This window comes from Chanodichthys erythropterus, chromosome 14, assembly GCF_024489055.1.
Source record: "Chanodichthys erythropterus isolate Z2021 chromosome 14, ASM2448905v1, whole genome shotgun sequence".
NCBI classification, from domain to species: Eukaryota; Metazoa; Chordata; class Actinopteri; order Cypriniformes; family Xenocyprididae; genus Chanodichthys; species Chanodichthys erythropterus.
This window is the reverse complement of record NC_090234.1, coordinates 33,545,340-33,566,847: the sequence shown is the minus strand read 5'-3', so window position 1 is coordinate 33,566,847 and position 21,508 is coordinate 33,545,340. Positions and strand designations below refer to the sequence as shown.

Here is a 21,508-nt window from a genome sequence, read left to right as displayed (position 1 = left end):
CACTAAATACACATAGTCACGCAATGCTGATGTTGTTAACATTAATAATTTGAGAACAAAGTATAACAGTAATAATAATTTGCCCGGTTTGATGTGATATGAGCTAAGCGATCATTAGATTTAATCACCATTGGTAGTGCAATTTATTGTAATGCTTTTTTTCTCAGTTGGTCAAAACAAAAGTGGCAGACATGTTACTTACTTGTTCAGATGACATTTTCCGCTGAAAAGTCTCATTTTGGTCATACTTCCAAGACTACAATCTGTGATTCCGAAGTACAGTATCCACACCGGTGCGGTGACTGACAGCAAACATTCATCTGCGCTGAGGAGCCTTGCCGATACACAACCCACGTAAAGATGATAATTCCTCAAATAACTGCAATTGCAGCTTTCAAACAGAGATGGCAACAAAGAGGCAAAACTTACGGACTGCAGCTTTAATCTTAGTACATGTTAATTTACTACTGCATTACTAAAATCAAAACTAACATTAACAAAGATTAATCAACAATGTAACAAATACTGTATACTGCTCATTGTTAGTTCACGTCAGTTAATACATTAACATTTACCAAAGTCCCTTTAAGACAAGTAATTTCACTCGACGGCCATTTTTGAAACGCCTCTCGGGCATCCTGGGCATCATGCAGCTCTTATCTCTTTGAATGGGGAAACATTGAATTCTCCAAAACTATTTGCCAACCTTACGATTACATTTCATATTTGAAATCACCAATGAAATCTGACAACAACTGTCTCATAAATGTTTTTCCAAACTCTCGAATCATGACAAAAAAACTATTTTTCAGGCTGGATCAAGCTAATGCGCATGCGCAGACCTAAATGCGCGTCTCTTGTGCCTCATTTCGGAGGCACGAGTCTGACTGTTTCTATAGAAACCGGTGCTTCTAACAGCCGCTGCAGTGACTAGATGACTTTACCAGTTGGCGATTGCTTCTTATTTAGAAGGGGGACTTATTCCGCCATATTGCGCATTACACTTTTTCCCATTCAAAACAATACAAGTGACACGTCTTGTGTTATTCTATAGTCTTTGACGTTTACTAATGGGACCTTATTGTTAAACATTGCCATTTTTTCTTACTGTTCTACTGTTCTCTTTTGTTTATCCGCTATTGTTGTGCACCCTGCAGGAAAGCATTTTCTGATGTATATTTATCAGGTTAAATGCTGCGATGCTGTCACCTCTTTGCTTGAAGGCTGCCGCTGTTGTACATCAGTTACCCTACTAATGAGCATTGCTACACAAGACAAGCCTTATCTTAGATTTATGATGAGAATCTTAAGTATTCCTATGCCACACACCCCCTGCAGTTTACTAATGTTTATTTACCACTGGGAGCCTGTTAGATTCAGATAGCAACAGATGTGTTGTGCTTGTCAATGCACTGTTTCTTTTTCTGAACTCCAGACAGACAGTAAAATGCTGACCTTTCTGTTGTTTTCTGGGGTGCCCATGAAGGTTTTTTGATTGTAAGACCAGAATCATGTTGTTGATGCAAAGTTCAGTCTGATATTTACTGAATCGTTACCCAAGAGCAATATGTGCTCTGAACAAGAAATCTTTGTTCAGCAGTGGATTATATTTTTATATTGAGTGTCAAGAGAAAAGAAATATACATTTCTAATAGATGATGTCTCTATGAGCTTTGGTGAGACACTCACAAAGGTAGTCTTTATTCTTAAAACGAAAAGATGTTTACATGCTCCACAGCTATTGGAATGGTATACATATAATATTTTTGTTCATGTAAAGGCAGTCAGTTATGGATCTTATATGACTATTATAAGTTAAGTTTTATTACTCACCCTCATGTCATTCCACAACCGTAAGACCTTCGTTCATCTTCAGAACACAAATTAAGATATTTTTGATCAAATCCGATGGCTCATTGAGGCCTGCATTGATTGACCAGCAAGATAATTAACACTTTTAGATGCCCAGAAACCTACTAAAAACATATTTAAAACAGTTCATATGATTCAAGTGGTTCAACCCTAATGTGATAAAGTGACGAGAATACTTTTTGTTCGCCAAAAAAAAAAAAAAAAAAAACTATATCTAGTGATGGGCAATTTCAAAACACTGCTTTGAAGCTTTGCAGATCTTTTGCTTTGAATCAGTGGTTCGGAGTACCAAAGTCACATGATTTCAGTAAACAAGGCTTCGTTACGTCATAATTGTTTCGAAATTTCAAGTTCATGCAACTTTGGCAGTTTGATACGTGATCCAAACCACTGATTCGAAACAAAAGATTCATAAAGATTTGAAGCTTCATGAAGCAGTGTTTTGAAATTGGCCATCACTAGATATTGTTGAATAAAGTTATTTTGTTATTTTTGGTGCACAAAAATTATTCTCGTCACTTTATAATATTAAGGTTGAACCACTGTACTCACATGAACTGTTTTAAATATGTTTTTAGTAGCTTTCTGGGCATTGAAAAAGGAAATGATCTTGCTGGCGATGCAGGCCTCTCTGAGCCATCAGATTTTATCAAAAATATCTTAATTTATGTTCTGAAGATGAACGAAAGGTCTTACGGGTGTGGAATGACATGAGGGTGAGTAATAAATGAGAGAATGTTCATTTTTGGGTGAACTAACCCTTTCAGCCTGAGTGTGTTTGTTTCTTGTTTCTCTAAATATCTCCATTATTTAGTTCTGTATGTTTCTCTTTTCTCCCTCTCTTGCAGTCCAGCCCCATATTACTAAGCTAAGGAATGTGACGGCTGTTGAAGGCAGTGCTGCTATGATCTCCTGCAAGGCTGAGGGTGAACCTTTGCCCGAAATCTCCTGGAGGAGAGCAAGTGATGGGCACAGCTTTTCAGATGGAGATAAGGTACAATTTGATTCTTAGAGATAGTAAATAATGTAAAAATCTGTTAAAAAATTTGGGGTTGAAAAGATGCTTTAATGTTTTTTAAAGAAGTCTCTTCTGCTCACTAAGGCTGCATTTATTTGATAATGTTGTGAGATATTATTACAATTTAATTTAATAACTGTTTTCTATTTTAATATATTTTAAAATGTAATTTATTCCTGTGATGGAAAAGCTGAATTTCCAGCATCATTACTCAAGTCTTTAGTGTCACATGATCCTTCAGAAATCATTCTAATATGCTAATTTAGTGCTCAAGAAACTTTTTTTTAATGTACATTTTAAGCAGTTGTACTGCTTATTGTTTTGGGGAAAATCAAGATACATTTCTGTCAGGATTCTTTGATGAAAAAGTTTGAATATTTATTTGAAATAGAAATGTTTTGTAACTGTTAATGTCGTTTGTCACTTTTGATCAGTTTAATGCTTCTTTGTAAAACTAAATTTCTTTAAAAAAAAATCTTACTGACAAACTTTTGAATGGTAGTATATTGTTTTCATGTGGCGAGTGTACATGTGATGCTGTCATTAGTTTGGGACAAAAAGAATTTTATTTTCATGTACACTTCTTATAGAAAACACATAATAATGAATCACTTAAAAGGATAGAATTTTAAAGTTTGTATGGAATTCATACTTAAAAATCTTGTTGATTAAATGATTAATTGTTGCAATTGTAGCACGCCCACTGTCCAGTTGGCAGTACTGCAGTACAATCTATGTGACAGAAATAATGAGACAGTCAAAGTTGTGTTGCTGTTCAAAGTTGAGCCGCTCTAGTAATGACAGTCTCTTCCTCGCGGCTCACGTTACCATAGCAACCCTGGATCACACACCGTCCCGCCATACTTTCTACTCAGGATATTTCATGTCGTAAGTCCAGCATTGTTGTAACAATTATAAAGAAAATAATCAACAAAGAGAAGCAGATATTACCTGCATTAAGACCTATATGATCAATTGTGAGGAAATGGTACATATACATATAATCACATGTGACCAAACATTCAGGGTGTCACACAATAATGGCAGATGTTAAGTCATAGCAACTTGGCATTTTAAGTTTAGTGAATACGTTGCAATACATGCAAACTGTTGACATTTTTTAAGTGCTGTGAACATCTACTGTAAGTTTTCATTGTGTACCATAATCAAACTATTTCCAAGAACACATGTATGTGTATTTGCAGGTTTTCAACCACCATTTCCTCTGAGTCACTAAACAGTATAGCATTTTGCCAGCACATTAACTGCCAGATATGTGAGACGTTCAGTCTTTGCTCACGCCCACTGTAATAGTCACGGACATTAAAGGATATAATAGACTAGCACACAGAGACACAGCCCTGAGGCACGCTTAGTCTGTGTACTGGTTGAAGGCTGAAGAAGGCTTTCTGTGCTCCAATAATGCTCTGCATTTCCTACCGGCATGCTCGGTGTCTGCGTTGAATACGAATGCGGCCTGCAGAATGGCAAATGCGATTGCAGTGGCCAGCCGGGAAAGATGATGGGAACAGAAACTGTCAAAGATCATTAGAATTCCGTGAAAGGTGGGTTGTTGGCGTCAACAATAGAGGCAAACGGAGCCTGACTCCAGGGAGGAACTGTGAAAAGACTCCCCATCACAGTTAATCTAGCGAGAGCTGCTCGGGTAGCGATTAGAATAGCCTGCGTGGCTGGGAAATGAAAGAGGATTCATACAAAGAGGTGTAGGAGAGCAGCGACGCTTGCCGCCACTCAATATGAACAAAATGAGTTTGATTTAAGCTGCTCTTACAGAGGTGTGGGGATGTGGAGGTAAGGTAGGGGAGTTAGTCTGGTACAATTACATAGGGGCCGGGACAGAACCTGTGCTCTGAATTCAGAAGTTGCAAACAATTGATCGGGGATTTTACTCTCAATACTTAAAGTAAGAGTTCAAAATGGACACCAATTCACTGCTTGGAAGGCGTTGAATGGTGGAACTATGCGGTGAGAGATTTGACATTTGGCGCTTAGCACAGCCCATGGGGGCCAATTAACAGCTTAGAATGATTTGTCTCACTCTAGAGGTGTCTACATGTGGAAAAACCAAATGAAACACTGTGAACATTTAAAAGAATACAGCTACATCCAGTTTTTCATGGTTATATGGTTTCTTGCTGATTGAAGGACATTTATGGTCTGGTTCAAGATTATCTGAGCTGGTTTCCATTAGTTAGCTGCAGGGATGAACTATAACTGCAGTAATATATAGCTATGATTATAGCATAAGTATAGAATGGGATTCTGCTCGGAAAACACATACAAAAATAATCTAGGTGGGTACGTTTTTTATAATGTTTTTCAAAGACATCTCTTATGCTCACCAAGGCTATATTTATTTGATCAAAAATACAGTAAAAATTTATATTGTGAAATACTATCACATTTTAAAATCTGTTCCTTAAATAAATCATTCTTTAAAAAAAAGTTTAAAAGAACAAAATGTATTTAAAATATATATTTTTTCTAACAATTTAAGTCTTTACTGTCACATTCGAGCAATGTATTGCATTTTTGCTGAATTATATAAATCAAATTTCTTTAAAAAAATAAATAAATAAAAAATACCAACAGCACCAAACTGTTTGAATGGTAGTATATGTTGTATATAAATTACAGTGCCCTCCACTAATATTGGCACCCTTGGTAAATATGAGCAAAGGCGGCTGTGGAAATAAATCTGCATTGTTTATCCTTTTGATCTTTCATTCAAAAAATTCAAACTTCTAACCTTTCATTGAAGTAAAGCAATCGAAAATGGGGGGAAATAAATGTTTTATGTTAAATAAATAAATGTTGGCCATCCTTTTCCCAAGATAACAGCTCTGAGTCTTCTTCTATAATGCCTGATGAGTTTGGAGAACACCTGACAAGAGATCAGAGACCATTCCTTCATGCAGAATCTCTAGATCCAACCATACATATAAACTATTAACTACAATTTTTCACTTAAAGGGGACCTGTTGTGCCCTCATTTACAAGATGTAAAATAAGTCTCTGATGTCCCAAGAGTGTGTATGTGAAGTTTTAGCTCAAAATACCCCACAGATTAAAATTAAAATTGCCACTTTTTGGGGTTGAGCAAAAAACGCCATTTCATTGTGTGCCCTTTAAATGCAAATGAGCTGCTGCGCTCGGCCTAATAAGAGGGCGAAGCTTCAAAAGCTCGTTCTCCCCTTTCAGGATTCAGTCAGGACACACTATGATGTCAGAAACTGCGAATATATGCTGCATGGAGATAGAACAGGTATAGTTTCGTTCAATTACGGTTATAACGTATATTGTCTTCTTGTTTTTATCCACTATATTAGTACAAGCCAGTTTACCAATGAGATTTATAACATTTATTGTACTTCACACAGTGCAAGTGTGCATTAATAAACTCAAACTAAATAAAAAAGGTATTCGGTAGGATTAAAAATGTAGAATAAGGTCATGTAGAATAAGGCATTAATATGTGCTTAGTAAGTAATAATAATAATAAATAGCCAATATTATAATTGTAATGGATGGGAACGGGACAAGGAGTTGGAGATCCACGTGCAGGCTTTATTCATAAGAAGAGCGTAGTCAAACAGGCAATAGGTCGATCACCTGTGTCAAAAACACAGGCAATGGTCAAGACAGGACAAGGAACAGATGGAATGCAAACAAAGGGCTAAACAATACTCAGCAATGTGTGTGTGTTTGAGTGCAGCTTATAAAGTGTCACTGATGGGAAACAGGTGTGAGTGTGTGATTGGGTCGTAGATGGGGAATTGTGAGAAATGTCCATATGATGACAACAGAACACGGACCCAGGGCACATGTAACAATAGTAATAATAGTAATATTTTTTTCTAATTTTAACTTTTTAATTAAAATGTACCTTAAATATGAAACTAAAGTGCCAGTATGTGGCAGCAAGTCACTGTCTTAATGAGTGAGTGAGTCAACGATTTGTTCAAATGACTGATTCATTCAGGAACGAAGCAAGTGACCATCTTAATTTTAATCATTAAACTGATTTGTTCTAAACGCGGATTCAGTCAGTATAACAAAAACATTAATGTTGCACAGGGGCTCTGTTCTGCTGTTCATAATTTTGTAATTTTTGTAATTTATAATTTTCAAAATCTTGTAATTTAACGACATTTTTCTCATAATTTAACGAATTTGTTCTCGTAATTTAACAACTTTTTTTCTCGGAATTTAATGACTTTATTCTCAACATTTTATCTCGACTTTTTTCTCGAAATTTAATGTTTTTTTTCTCGTAATTTAACAAGTTTATTCTCAATATTTTATCTTGACTTTTTTTATCGAAATTTTACAACTTTAATCTCAAGATGGAACTAAAAGACCCTAAAAAAAAGAAAGTGTTACCAAATTATTTATTTTTCTGACTGGGCCACCCAAAAACGTCTTGGTCCTTAAGTCAAGTCCATCTTTAATCAGCTGGTGTTTTGTTTTTCCATGTGGACCACTTTGGACCATGTTCCAAAAAACAGCTTTCTTGTCTTAAAGAAATAGTCAACTTAAAAATGGCTTTCTTTCTTATGCAGAGCACATAAGGTAATTTTCTTAAGAACACTCTGGTCTACTCTTTTCATATAATAAAAGTGAATGCAGAGAGGTTGTCAAATGACAAAAAACACACGATAAAAGTATCACAAATGTAGTCCAAATGACTGGTACACCTTAAAGTCTTCTGAAACCATTTGATAGATTAGTGTGACGAACAGGCTTAGTTTTAAATTATTCACTGAAATTCTTGACATCCAGCCTATTTTTCCATTGTGTTCATGATGAAGTAGTGAGTTCATGAGAAAAGTAGTATTCAGTTCAAGAATGAATAAATCTTTTGAATCAGATCCTTTCAATGTATTGGTTGTTCATGAAAATGGTCTCAATGATTTGTTCACAGATCGAACTGATCCAGTCCCTGAGTTCAACCCATTGACTCATTGATCTGGTATCATTGAATACTGACATAAAACTATTGTATATCTTCAAAAGACTTGAAATACAGTGCACAAACCATATGGGCCACTTTTATGATACTTTTATGATGCTTTTATGATGCTTTTCAATCTTTTTTTTTTTTAAGCTTGAATGCTTTTCATTGTAATTGCATAGAAAGTCAGTCTTCAGAATTTCTTTTGTGTTCCAAAGAAGAAAGAAAGTCAGATGGGTTTGGAATGACATGAGGGCTAGTAAATGATGACAGAATTTTCAGTTTTGGGTGAATTATTCCTTTAAGCTGGTGTGACCTGTTTCTTTCAGCAGAGAGCGTCTGGAAAATGGGTCTGGCTGCTATGATGCATGTGTCAGCATGAGTACGGAGATTAGTGACTGACTGAGGGCAATTTTGGTCAGCTCAGATGATGAGCAGGGTGTTGAGACAGGAAGACAGGCCTCAAAACTGTCATCATGCACTGCCTCTCGTTAACCACACTACTGCGCACTCTCACTAATCAAAACTGACACCGCCACACATCCCTCTACTGCTTATTATGCACTGAACGCTTCAGAGGGCAGTGGGAAAAACTGAAGAGTTGATTTACATCAGAGCGGTGTTGTGGTCTGCGAAACTGAATTCTGTGTGATGTCTGCTCAACTTCTTTGCTTTTAAAATTAAGGTTAGACAGTCTGAGATCTATGTTTGTAAGGGTGTCTGACTGTTTTGCATCCTTTAGAGACAGACAGTGCACTGAGTGATAATAATCTATTGTGGGACCATGCCGTCCTATGGCCTTCATACACTTTCACAGATTTCTTTTCCCTTTTTTGGTTCAAAAAAGCCTTGAGGATGAGTTGAATTTGAAGCTGTAGAAAATAGAAGTTCGGTATATTCTAAAAGTATTCAGTTTTTCAAAAGTGAAATGTAACATGATTACATGTAAGCATTTTGGAAAGTTTTACATATGTAGCAACATGCATCATACAGATTAGCAATCTCCTCACAAAGGGACATTTCTAATCATTTCAATAGAAGTTGGCATTATCATGTTGCTTAGCTAACGATGCACTACTCTAAGCATAATATCATTATATAATATTTTTCTAAAGAAGTCTCATTTGCTCACCAAATTTTATGAAATCATTTTATGAAATACGATCAGAAATCATTCTAATGTGCTGATTTGGTGCTCAAGAAACATTTCTTCTTATTATTACCAATGTTGAAAAAAGTTACTTAATTTTGTGAAAACCACAATACATTCAGGATTCTTTGATGAATAGAAAGTTTAAAAGAACAGAGTTTATTTTATAAATGTCTTCACTATCACTTTTGAACAAATTAATGCATCCTTGCCGAATAAAAGTATGAATTTCTTTTTAAAAAAATCGTACTGACCCCAAACTTTTAAAGAGTAACCATCTTGGATTGGTTTTCTTCACACTTACTGTAGCTTGGGGTGGCATTTTCTGCTAATTTCATGCTGCTTTAGAAATTTTCTACAAGAAGGTGTCTTTGAAGGCGGCATAATTACGCTTCCAGAAACAGCCTTTATGTTGGTAGCATGCTTATCATGCCTTAAAAGCCTGCCTACATAGGCAGCTTGCTTTGGCACAGAGCCTTTATGCATAATATCACCAACCCTTATGCTAATGAACTATATTACAACTTCTATTTGTTGAAAACTGTTGTCAATATTTTATAAAAGCACTTTTATATAACATAGTTTTTCTTATAACTGTGTCTTATAGCTTTATGTTCTTTATTTAGAAGGAGTAGTACATGACACAGGTTGGAAATGGTTCTGTACTCACTTACCGTGAGAAATTTTTATCTGATCAATTTTTATCTGGTCAAAAACAGGTTAAACACTTGAAGTATGTTAAAAACTACACCCTTCCCTCCCATAAATCCCTTATAAACTCCCTGATTTGAATCTGTCCTTGTGAGTGAGTCAATTGTAAAATCCCCACTTCTTGCTATTACACGATTTTATATTTAATCCTACAACCTTGACTCTCTAATTATCAGGTTTATATGCTTTTCAAATAACTGAAGCATGTGATGTTTTTTCAGAGTCCAGACGGCCGTGTGGAGGTGCGAGGCCGTTATGGTGAATCCATGCTGACTATTGTTGGAGTCAGGCTATCTGACTGGGGACGTTTTGACTGTGAGGCTCTCAGCAGAATTGGTGGACATCAGAAAAGCATGTTCCTGGATATTGAGTGTGAGTGGTCTAAATGTTCTATCCAGGGTGGAGAAAAATTCTGAATTAAAGAATTTATGAGCTGGAATTTGAATTGAATTGGTCACAGCTGACAGTAAACTGAATTGGTATTTGAATTGGAGTGACAGGAAGAGGAATTTAAAGAATGGCATTTCATAAATAATTACATGATTAAAACATGCCTATTCATCACTTTTAATTTAATAATAACAATAAAAATAATAGTTTTTATTTATTCATTCATTCTGTAAAGATCCATTAATTACCCATTTACTAGGGGTGTAACGATACCCTCATGTCACGATTCAATACATTTCGCAATACTGAACTCACGATACAATATTATTGCAATACTCCAAGACATATGGTAAAAGGATAACAAAAAATGTACTGTTGATTAAAATGCTAAATTTGGTATTACATTGGGGGTGGAAATGAATAGGCTTGGACTTGGTGCTGGTAACTCAATGCACAGAACAGAATAAAAATATTCAAACGCTGAAACACAGATTTATTTTAGTTGAATATGCTTGCACTCTGTCACTGACTAGATATATTTAAAATAGCGTAGGCCACTTTTTACTGGTTACGTAAGACAAATATTATTCCCACATTATTATTATACATTATATTTGACATTATATATATATATATATATATATATATATATATATATATATATATATATATATATATATATATATATATATATATATATATATATATAGGGCCCCAAATCAGCTTCAGGCTCCAGAGGGTTTTTCATTTTGGGTGAACTATGCACAACACATATTGTAAGTATGATACAATATTGTTGCACTTTTGTATTGTAATATATTGTGACATGTTATATTGTTACACCCCTACCATTTACAATAACATTTCATTTAATTTTAATTCTACTTCCTAAAATTCAAATTCAAATTACAATTCTGTATCATGTATCCTTCAGTATCCTTAGAACCAGTGACAGCAGCAGGGTAGATACTGTATATATCTCATAATGGGGTGCACTGGAATGGACCGTCTAGCAGGGTTGCTAATATACCCCTTCATTGAGTCTCAATCCGTCACCGATGTGACACTGTGGGCTGCATCAATCTCTTTAATGGAAAAAATGGGTGTGATTGTGTGTGTGCTTTTCCTCTATGTCTGTGTATGTGTGTGTCTGCCGGTGTATGTGGGTGTAAGACTGAGAAATCGTAGACAATGCAGCATTTCCCAATATCACGATGTCTCACACCCTCAATGCCTCATTGGGTCTCTCTTTCATACTGCCAAATGAAATCTTTTACCACCCACTGTATTGTGGGAAAATAGGGGGTTTGAGGTTATGTGGGCTGTTTTGAAAAATTAAAGGAAACCTGCGAAAAGTGGCCATGCTTCAGATTGAGTTTGATTAGGAGCCCATTTTACCCAAGTGAAAGTGAACTCCATGATAAAGTGTTCGGTTAACTCGTACGTGGAAGCTCTTACGTGCTTGGTACATGCTCGGATTTAATTTAGACTTAGGGCAGCTAATCTTGAATGAGTTTTTGATGGATCACTGTTAGAAGAGCTTGGTGTGCCATTGCTGAGTACTCTTTTACCGTTCTTTCACAGATGCACCAAAGTTCCAGACCAACCACACAATATATTTCTCGTGGGAAGGGAACCCGGTCAACATTAGCTGTGATGTTATGTCTAACCCTCTGGCTACAATGCTGTGGAGACGGGAAAAGTTGACCATCCCCAGTGAGGGTGCCGGAAACATGCGAGTGCACAGTGCCCCCGGCAAATCGCTCCTAGAGGTAACCAACCCACTGCTGTCAATTATTTTCACTCCTATTGGATCTTTGTGTTTGCTCAACTAATCTCCTCATGAGTTTTGATGAAGATAGGAAGACCAAGGGAGTTAGACACTAATAGCATATTTGCTTTAGCCAGTTGCTGGCATGTCATAATGCAAACAAGTAGTTAGTAAATTTAAATTTACATTTATTACATTTTACTTCCTAAAATGTTAAATTAAAATGTTAGTAATCATTTTGTTTTTTTAAAAAACAAAAGTGTTTATTACTTTTATTTATTACTTTTTTTATATTTGGCTATTAATGCTGCCATAGGTTTGTTAAAAAAGCTAAATTAATAATCAGAAATACTGAAAAAAGATATAATGAAATAATATAAAATTTCATAAAAATATAAATTAATGAAAATATCTTTTGTGTTACAAAAAAGTGTATTACAGTATTTGCTACTGATCATGCAGTTTATGTAAATATTAATACATTTAATGTACATTTTTTGCATGATAAACAATTTTGGTGCTGTGTTGGATCACCTCTATATTATAATGTAAAATCTGAAAACATCTTTAGCTGAAATATTCAAGGCTACAGGTGTAGCAAGCTAGAAAAGTATTGTCTGCAGTGAATATTATTTGCAGTGATACAAGCAGATTCGTCTTTCTTTTGTGACCTCATCTGACGTAGACAAGTCATCTGAATTCTGACAAGACTCAACAACACTTCACTTCTCTGGAAACGGATGTGTCCTCAGCACAGGGTTCACACGCGTCCTGGAAAATACCTAGAAAATGAGAGAAAATGTACCATTCTTTTTTTGAAAGAATTACTCCATTGACTCAATCATTAAGTCCATTATTTGCTTGCAGTGTTAGTTCAATTTTAAAAGTATCTTTCTTTTTTTTTTTTTTTTTTTTTTTTCTATTTAAAATTTAATATGCATTTTAAAACTTTAAAATAGCATTATGAGCAGAGCATTATTTAGAAAATTGTGACATATTGTGTTGATATTATATTAATACATTAGATTACTAATGATTGTAATGTTTGTGTCATTTTATTAAATAGTTTGTTAATAAAATATGCATATGCTATCACATAATTTAAGATCAATATAGAAAGTGTGCTTTCCAACAAAGAAAAAATGACAAAGAAGTACAATGAATGAATACTGTCGAGAATAAAGTAAATTAAAACAAACATATAGTTTTTAAGACTTCTGGAAAGAGGAGTATATTGCTTTAGGTTGTGAATCTGGGATTCTTGTCTTTTATTCCAATTCTAAAGAAATGTAAAATGTCCTAGAAGTGTCCTGGAAAATGATCTTTGAAAAGGAGTGGGAACTCTGCAGCAGTTATGTTTACTGAGCAATATTTGTGTCACATGAACACAAGAACAACAAAGCAACAATATCTCATGTCATTAGACGTATAAAATGACAAGCATGCGAAACAAGAAAAATGTACAGTGTGATCACGTTGTATGTGTATGTATGTATGTAATGCATGTATGATCACGCTAACGCATTTTCCTCAGGTTACCCCGATGTCAGACAGAGATTTTGGCCGTTACAACTGCACAGCCAGAAACAACATTGGGATGCGCTTCCAGGAGTTCATCCTAGCTCAAGCAGGTGAGTGTTTAGAACAAAAAAAATTACTGTGTTTGCCAGTGTATTAGCTGCATTTTATTTTCAATGTTGAAATACTTTCTTTTAATCCCAGTTTAACATGTAGAGACAACAACATATAGGTCACTCTGATTCAAATCCAGACACTTCATCTTTAAGGCTTAAATGGATTTTAGGCACATTAGAAGTCCCAACCAGTCTTGCTCTTGTCAAAGCCTGTCCACGTACATGTAATCTCCTTACAGAGCTCCTCAGCAGATAATAATGACTTTTGTATCAGGCTGAACAGCAGCGTTAAAAGTAAACATGCTTTGGCTTTCAAACAGCCAACAAAAACATGTTTCAAGTTACTCAAGCTTTGAATAGCTTATGGCAGAAGCCTTTTCAAATATAAGGCAGATCACTCTGACGGATTGTTGTCCACTGTTGTTGTATTTTTTGTGTTTAGCACAATGAAAACACATGTATGTCTGTGTGTGTCTGTGCTTGTCTTTGTTGTAGCCTCTTTCATACCTCGTACTAGCAGACAGGCAAAGGTGGAAGTGGATTTTGTGGCACGACTTCCCTTTTCTGTCTGTCTTAGCATCTCCTCCCATATGTCTCACTCTGTCCCACTGTCTCTCTCACTGGCACTTCCTCTCCATGATCCTCTAAAACACACACCTAATTTGTTTCTCTCTGTCTTCCTACTGCCTCTCCCTGTTTCATTTACTATTTCTCTCTCCATCAGCCATCAGCAGTCTGGCTCTCCCATTCTCGGATGCTTGTTATTCAGAACAGTTTGTGTTTTCTGGCTTGGCAGGGCAAAAAAAACCCAAAACCAAAGCATGAATGATTGCAAAGATGGTCCGAAACTGTGCCATACTGCCTACAGTTCATGCGTGAGAGGTTTAGGCAGGGTACAACATGTTTTTGTATCAGATTGGCAACATCATTGTTTGTGTTACCTGAGGACTGTGAACTAACATTGGTGTCTCTGTTGTGAAAAAGCCTACATGAAATCATTCATAAAATCTGATGTATCCACACAGCTAGTACTTGTGTTTATCAGTTATTTTGGCTATAGTTTTCAGCTATCAATAAGAGTATCTCTGCATTTTACACGTTTATATTTAAACCTATTGTGTGGCTGGATTTAAGCTTGTCCCCCACAATCAGCTGAAAATATTTTTAAAAAATTATAGATAACTTTTGTGGTATTTAAAGCTGTTTTCAAGCCTTTAGAGGGAGACCAATTAAAGGATTATTTCACCCCAAAATGAAAATGATTTCATTTATTACTCACCCTCATGTCGTTCCACACCCGTAAGACCTTCGTTCATCTTAGGAACACAAATTAAGATATTTTTGATGAAATACGATGGCTCAGTGAGGCCTCTATAGACAGCAATGCCTTTGAACTTCTCAAGATCCAGAAAGGTACTCAAAACATATTTAAAACAGTTCACGTGAGTTCAGTTAATATTATAAAGCAACGAGAACTTTTTGTGTGCCAAAAAAACTAAATAACGACTTTTCAATGATATCTGAAATCATGGTCGAATTCAAAACACTGCTTCGAATCTTTTGTTTCGAATCAGTGATTCGGAGCACCAAAGTCACGTGATTTCAGCAGTTTGGCATTTTGACTCGCGATCCGAATCACTGTTACAAAGTGTTTTGAAATCGACCATCAGTAGATATAATTGAAAAGTTGTTATTTTGTTTTTTTGGCACACAGAAAGTTTTCTCATGACTTTATAATATTAAGATTGAACCACTGAACTCACATGAACTGTTTTATATGTTTTGAGTACCTTTATGGATCTTGAGAAGTTCAATGGCATGCATTGCTGTCTATGTAGGCCTCACTGAGCCATCGGATTTCATCAAAAATATCTTAATTTGTGTTCCGAAGATGAACAAAGGTCTTATGGGTGTAGAACGACATGTGTGTGAGTAATAAATGACATTATTTTTTTTTATTTTTGGGTGAATTAACCCTTTAAACTCAAGTCAAAATACTGCTGTATCGATAGTTCTGATACAGCCTGATATATGTATTTATTTATCACTTTTTATTATTATTATTGTATTTAATCTCACATTAAACACTTTTAACAGTAACATTTCACAATAAGGTTTCATTTCTTAAGATTAGTTGTTAGTTAACATGAGCTAACAGTGAATAATACACAGCATCTTAGTTCATTTTAATTTCTACATTTACTAATATATTTTTAAAATTTAAAGTTGTGTCTGTTAATATCTGTTTATGCACTGTGAACATGAACATAAACATTTTTATTAACTAACATTAACTTAGATTAATAAATGCTGTAAAAAATATGTTAACTAAATGCATTAATGAGACTTTACTGTAGTTTTACCCTTTTAACATATTGCTTTACAAAAACATATTGTTTTTATATAAGCAATAAATAAGCAACGAAAGGCAGCGTGTTACCATGATTTTACCATGGATTTTAGGTAGTAAGAATACCTTTTGATTGTAGCTAAATCACTCCGTTCTGGCTTACGATTTCCTTTGAATTTTTATTCTGTTTGCTTATGTTTCAACCTTCATTGGAATCATGTATTTTTCATAAGATGGCAGTACAGTGCCTTTTCTTGCTGAGTGTGTTTGTTGACTTAAAAGTCTTTCGCTGAGGGAGTTTGGGTTGTAAGACACTGAAAATAGCTCTATAACTGTGTTTTCTACCCCACAGAAAGACACACAACCAGTTCCTTTGATACGCTCAGAAACGGTGACCTCGGCACATAAATGGAGTCGTTTGTTAGTCTCTCTTCCCCTGACCCATAATTTCTCTGTCACAGATGTTCCCTCAAACCCTTACTCTGTTCGGCTGAGCTCGGTGGCACAGCGCGTGGCCACAGTTACCTTCACAAAGCCAGACTCCCATGGCGGTGTACCCATCAGTTACTACCTGGTCAAATACAAAGACATCAGCTCACAGGACTGGAAGGATGTGAAATCACAGGGGACGCAGAGTAAGTGCAATGCTTCTCCACTGCTGTGTTTTATCAGTGCTGATGTTAAACCACCAAATTATACTGTCACTGAAACAATTAAAAATTCCTTACCAACCCTAAGCTTTTGAAAGGTACTGTAGTTCCATAATACACAAAGATTAATTATCGAGGAGTATCCTGTCATGAAACTCCAAAATGACAAAAAAAAAAAAAACACCTTTGTAGTCCGTTTCAGCTTCAGCAGGAATATACAGTAGCTCACAAACTGGCTTTTATTATAGTTTCATGTTGAATTTTATCATCAGACTTTAGCTTGACCCTTCAGCCTTCATTCTCACTACATTCAAATGCACAGAATTGCCCAAAATTTCAGTCCATACTGGCTTCAAGCGCCAAAAGAGAAGAGTGAGAAGAGCTCTGGGAGATACAACTCCAGTCCAACCTAAACTTACAGTGCTTCAATCGATTTTCTCTACCTACATCACCCAAATGGGTTCTGCAGGAACTTTAAGAACACATTACACAGTCAGATAACCCAGTTAGGCTACTTCATGGACTCTAAACTAATATACATAATCCTGAAAAGGCTAGTTTGCCAAGAGCATGACTAGAGAAAGAAATCATTTGTAACCATGTACATTATTTAGGAGACCGGTTGAGTATGTTCATTGAATAATTTCCATCTCTCTGTCTTTCTCTCCTACAGCAATCGTGTTGCTCACTAACCTTGAGCCCAACACGACCTATGAGGTGAGAGTAGCGGCGGTGAACGGAAAAGGCCAAGGAGAGTTCAGCCGCACAGAGAGCTTTCAAACTCTACCCATACGTGAGTGCCCTATGCTTTGACCCTTAAACAGTGTATGTTTGGAAAAACAACCTTCAGCCATTACGCTATTGCAGTAGTATGTTGCTGCCAGCCATTGAGTTAATTAATAACAAGTTATGAATATGAATGTGGACCATTCATACATTGTTTTCTTTTTTCGTCATTTAGGAGAGCCGAGTCCCCCTTCGGTTCAGGGTCAACGAGGGGTGGGGAAGGCGTACCGACTGGGTCTGGTCAAGCAGGACGATGGAGGAATGCCCATCTTGGAATACATTGTCAAATACAAAACAGTAAGTGAGCTGCTCTTAAAGCTGCAATTAACCAGTCTCGCAAGGAAACGTTGCTGTAGCGCTGTTTCAGTGTTTATTCAGTTTATGAAACTTTGCTCTGGTGATTATTTTACCTTAATTCAGAGGATTCATCAAGGCTGTTAGCATTCATGCTTGAATGATGCAGACTACAGGTACAGGTACAACCACTTTATATGGAGATTTTTTTTTTAGTTACAGCACAAAATATAGTACATACATTGTTTTTTTTTTATTAATTTAATACATATGTACAGATGGATGGATGGATGGATGGATGGATGGATGGATGGATGAATGGATGAATGGATGAATGGATGGATGGATGGATGGATGGATGGATGGATGGATGGATGGATGGATGGATGGATGGATGGATGGATCAGTAAACTGCTAAATACCGCTGGTACGTTGACGTGATTGATAAAGGTAATTTGTGATGTAAGAAACATCAGTGATTTCAAATTGTCTTCAGATCACTGCAGTTTTAAAAAGAAAATACTCAGAAATTGTGTTGACTTATGAATTTGCACATGGTTTGTCTTAAAGCATATTAAAAACACCACATACTGTAGACATATGGACAACATTAAAAAAAAAAAAGATTTTCACCACAAGAGGGCTTTAACATGTGCTTATAAGTACTAATAAGCAGCCAGTATCCTAGTAATATGCATGCTAATAAGCAACTAGTTAATAGTGAGAATGGGCCCTAAACTAAAGTATTACCATAATCATGATAATTTTATCATGACTTAATTAGGGGATTTTTAGTTTGTGTCCAGCGAAACAGCATTTTACAAATAGCAATGCACTTCATCATTAACTAGCTGTAGAAAAGCAGCACTAAATGGAATCCTGTGGTTTTGTTGTTTGTTAGTGTAGCGTGTGAGATTGAGCTGGAATACAGAGGGTGTTATTGCTGTAAACACATGGAGATGAGTGGGCGATAGTTTTGGTAATGAGCATGAAAATACATTTCTTTGTTTGAGCCCATGCCCCTTGTTTATGCACCAGCACAAACTGCAGCATGCATAAAAACATGCTTAACCTATTCTGCACAAGATATTTTGTTGTTTTTAGGGCTTTCCTCTCAGTGACAAGTTTTGTGTGTCAGGTGTGACTGCTTTGATGTTTTCTGTGGAACTGGCGTGTGTGCGATAGAGGAGTTTCGGGGGGATCAGGCTTTGCATATATTGTTGATATAGAATGAACTAAAATCACATACACTGTAGGGAAAAGTCAACATTTCCCATGAGAAAAAACAGACTATGAATATAAAAACAGTAATAAGTCAAAGGAAAGTCCCCACCATGATAGAAAAGCAATGTGCGGGGAAATAAAGCCAACAATATATTTTATTCCATAAATATAAAACGTTTTCTTTTTGGGTTACATTTATGATTTGGATTGAAAATAGTCTTTAGTAATTATTATTAGCTTAATGTGAAAACAATAGAATAATGCATATTCTCATGAAAAAAAAAAAATAAATAAATAAATAAAAAAGCAATCTGTTCCAGTTGACTTAAAGAGAAAAATATCCTCTTTTTAATAGATTTATTTGGTTACACTTTTTTTGATATTCCACTTTAGACATCTATAAGAAACTTTGCAACTACATGTCAACTAACTCTCATTAGAGTATAGGCTTTATGCCAAAAGTCACATGAAGAAACAGGAAAACAGGTCTCATTGCATCCGCTTGTCAGAGAAAGTGTTAATGGCAGTACAAACTGATGGTCAGTATCCATGGACTTTTTAAGGAAATCCGCTAACCTAGCTAGTTCTTTTTATTGTTGCCCTTTTTTTTATTTAAATAACTAAATATTAGGAAGAAGAAGAAAAATAAAAAACTTTTAGATATCAATCTACATTGGTTCTGCTCATCTTTGCTCTTTCCATTCAAGGTATTGTGTATTGTTTATATTAATATATTTTATGTGTTTATATTAATATATTGTATATATTAATAAAGCACATAAAAAAGACCTGAACCGGTAACGATGCAACCTGTTTTACAGAATATGTTTGTTTGTTATGCATAACCCCCAATCAGTAGACTATTAGGTTAGGATTAGGGTTAGGATTAGTAAAATTAGTAGAGTTAGTAGAATGTCTAAAGTGGACTGTTGAAGTGTTACCATTTATTTTATTTTAAATTGAGTAACGAAGTGTGACCCTACAATTAGTCTTACTTAATTTAGAACAACAAAAATGTCCATTGATGTGTATTATAGCTCGATCTCGGTTAAATTCTATAAGCTATGTTAAATATGTTTTTTTGTTTTGTTTTGTTTTTTAAAGTATAAAAACTAAGAACACTTTTATTATTTTTGTTTTGCACAATTATTGGCGAATGCAGCCCATTGTTTTAGCATTTAACATTTTGGCACTCCTTTAAGCCTCCTTTTTTTCCCTATGACATTCACAACGATTTCTGCATTTTGCCCCCTAGTGGCAGTCCCGTGGAACTTTCAATTTGGTCGTGAAGCAGCTTTTAACCTCCACTTATTCAACAGTGTAAAATATTATTATAATAATTATTTTGGACATAATTATCTGTAACCACTCATTTTTTAGAAATAGTGTTCTCATCTCACACTAATTGTTTTGATTAGAATACATCATTCCCAGTCAGGCGGTCACATAGAGTCTAGCCACAAAAGTTTAAATATTTCAATGCACCTGAAGCTCAAATCGGAACGCATAAGTTCCACATACACATATTGTTGGAACGCCACACAGTTCCCCTGCTACTCACCATTGGAAATGTATGACTTCCGGTCTGTCGTTTAGAATCAGCATGGTATAAAGTGGTGAAGTGATGATGTATTTTTGTAGGCCAAAACCCGGAAACTTCTTAGCCTTTTAGCACTTCCGGTTCCATTGTCCTGAAGTCAAAGGATTTTTTTGAATGGGTTTTTGGATAAATGCTTGAAATGAGGTCTGTGGTGAACACAAACATAAGATATTTTCATGTTTTATTATACGATATAAAATATATCAGTATTACCCTCTTATGATTTTTTTTAAAAAAGCTTTTACTTGTCTTGTAAAAGGTGGTTGCTAACAAGTGGCTAAATGGGACTACAGAGGTTGACGGGGACATTAAAAGTCATCACGCCGAACAGGTAAACTCATCTACTCACTAGGCCACTTTTACAGCCTCATTGTGTTTAATAATTGCACAATTATTTGAACTATTAATACTCAAACTTTCAGAGAAAATGTTTTTAAACAAAGACTGATAGAGTTGTCAGAAGCTTACACTCTAAAAAATGCTGGGTTAAAAACAACCCAAGTTGGGTTGAAAATGGACAAACCCAGCGATTGGGTTGTTTTAACCCAACTGTTGGGTTAAATGTTTGCCCAACCTGCTGGGTAGTTTTATTTAACCCAACTATTGTTTGAAAATGACTATATGGCTGACTTAAAATGTTCATTTATTAAACATATTAATAAATGTTAATTTTCAAGATATTTTGGGTTCATTTTAAGTAAGCAAGTACAATACTGTATTGTTTAAGTACAATACTGTAATTTTTAAACAATAGTTGAGTTAAGTAAAACTACCCAGCAGGTTGGGCAAACATTTAATCCAACTGCTGGGTTGTTTTTAACCCAGTGATGTTGAAGTCATGCGACTGTGGTGTATTTTGTTTATAGCCTATGTTTAGCTTTTGACTTCTCTCGATTGTATTTATGTTTCAAAATACATCAATTGTTAATTTGTGAAGATTATCACGATGAACAAAAAGTGTAAGAATCATAAGTTATTGTTAGTCACAGACCTTATTTTCTGCAATAATCCAAAAGCTTGTTGGTTTTTGTCGTGGGAACCGGGGTGATGCTAAATTCCGGGTTGGCGTACAAAACTACATAG

At 35.4% G+C, this 21,508-nt stretch overlaps 1 protein-coding gene across 1 annotated transcript in view; it reads left to right on the top strand.

The window, feature by feature from the left end:
• The window catches only part of ncam2 (neural cell adhesion molecule 2), a 128,358-nt gene that overhangs the window by 88,638 nt on the left and 18,212 nt on the right, over positions 1–21,508 (top strand). Inside the window, exons 9-15 of the mRNA XM_067410282.1 lie at positions 2,721–2,866; positions 9,948–10,098; positions 11,701–11,888; positions 13,422–13,518; positions 16,333–16,506; positions 17,195–17,314; positions 17,483–17,604. Coding sequence (XP_067266383.1) covers positions 2,721–2,866; positions 9,948–10,098; positions 11,701–11,888; positions 13,422–13,518; positions 16,333–16,506; positions 17,195–17,314; positions 17,483–17,604 — 998 coding nt within the window. The remainder of the gene's footprint in view (positions 1–2,720; positions 2,867–9,947; positions 10,099–11,700; positions 11,889–13,421; positions 13,519–16,332; positions 16,507–17,194; positions 17,315–17,482; positions 17,605–21,508) is intronic.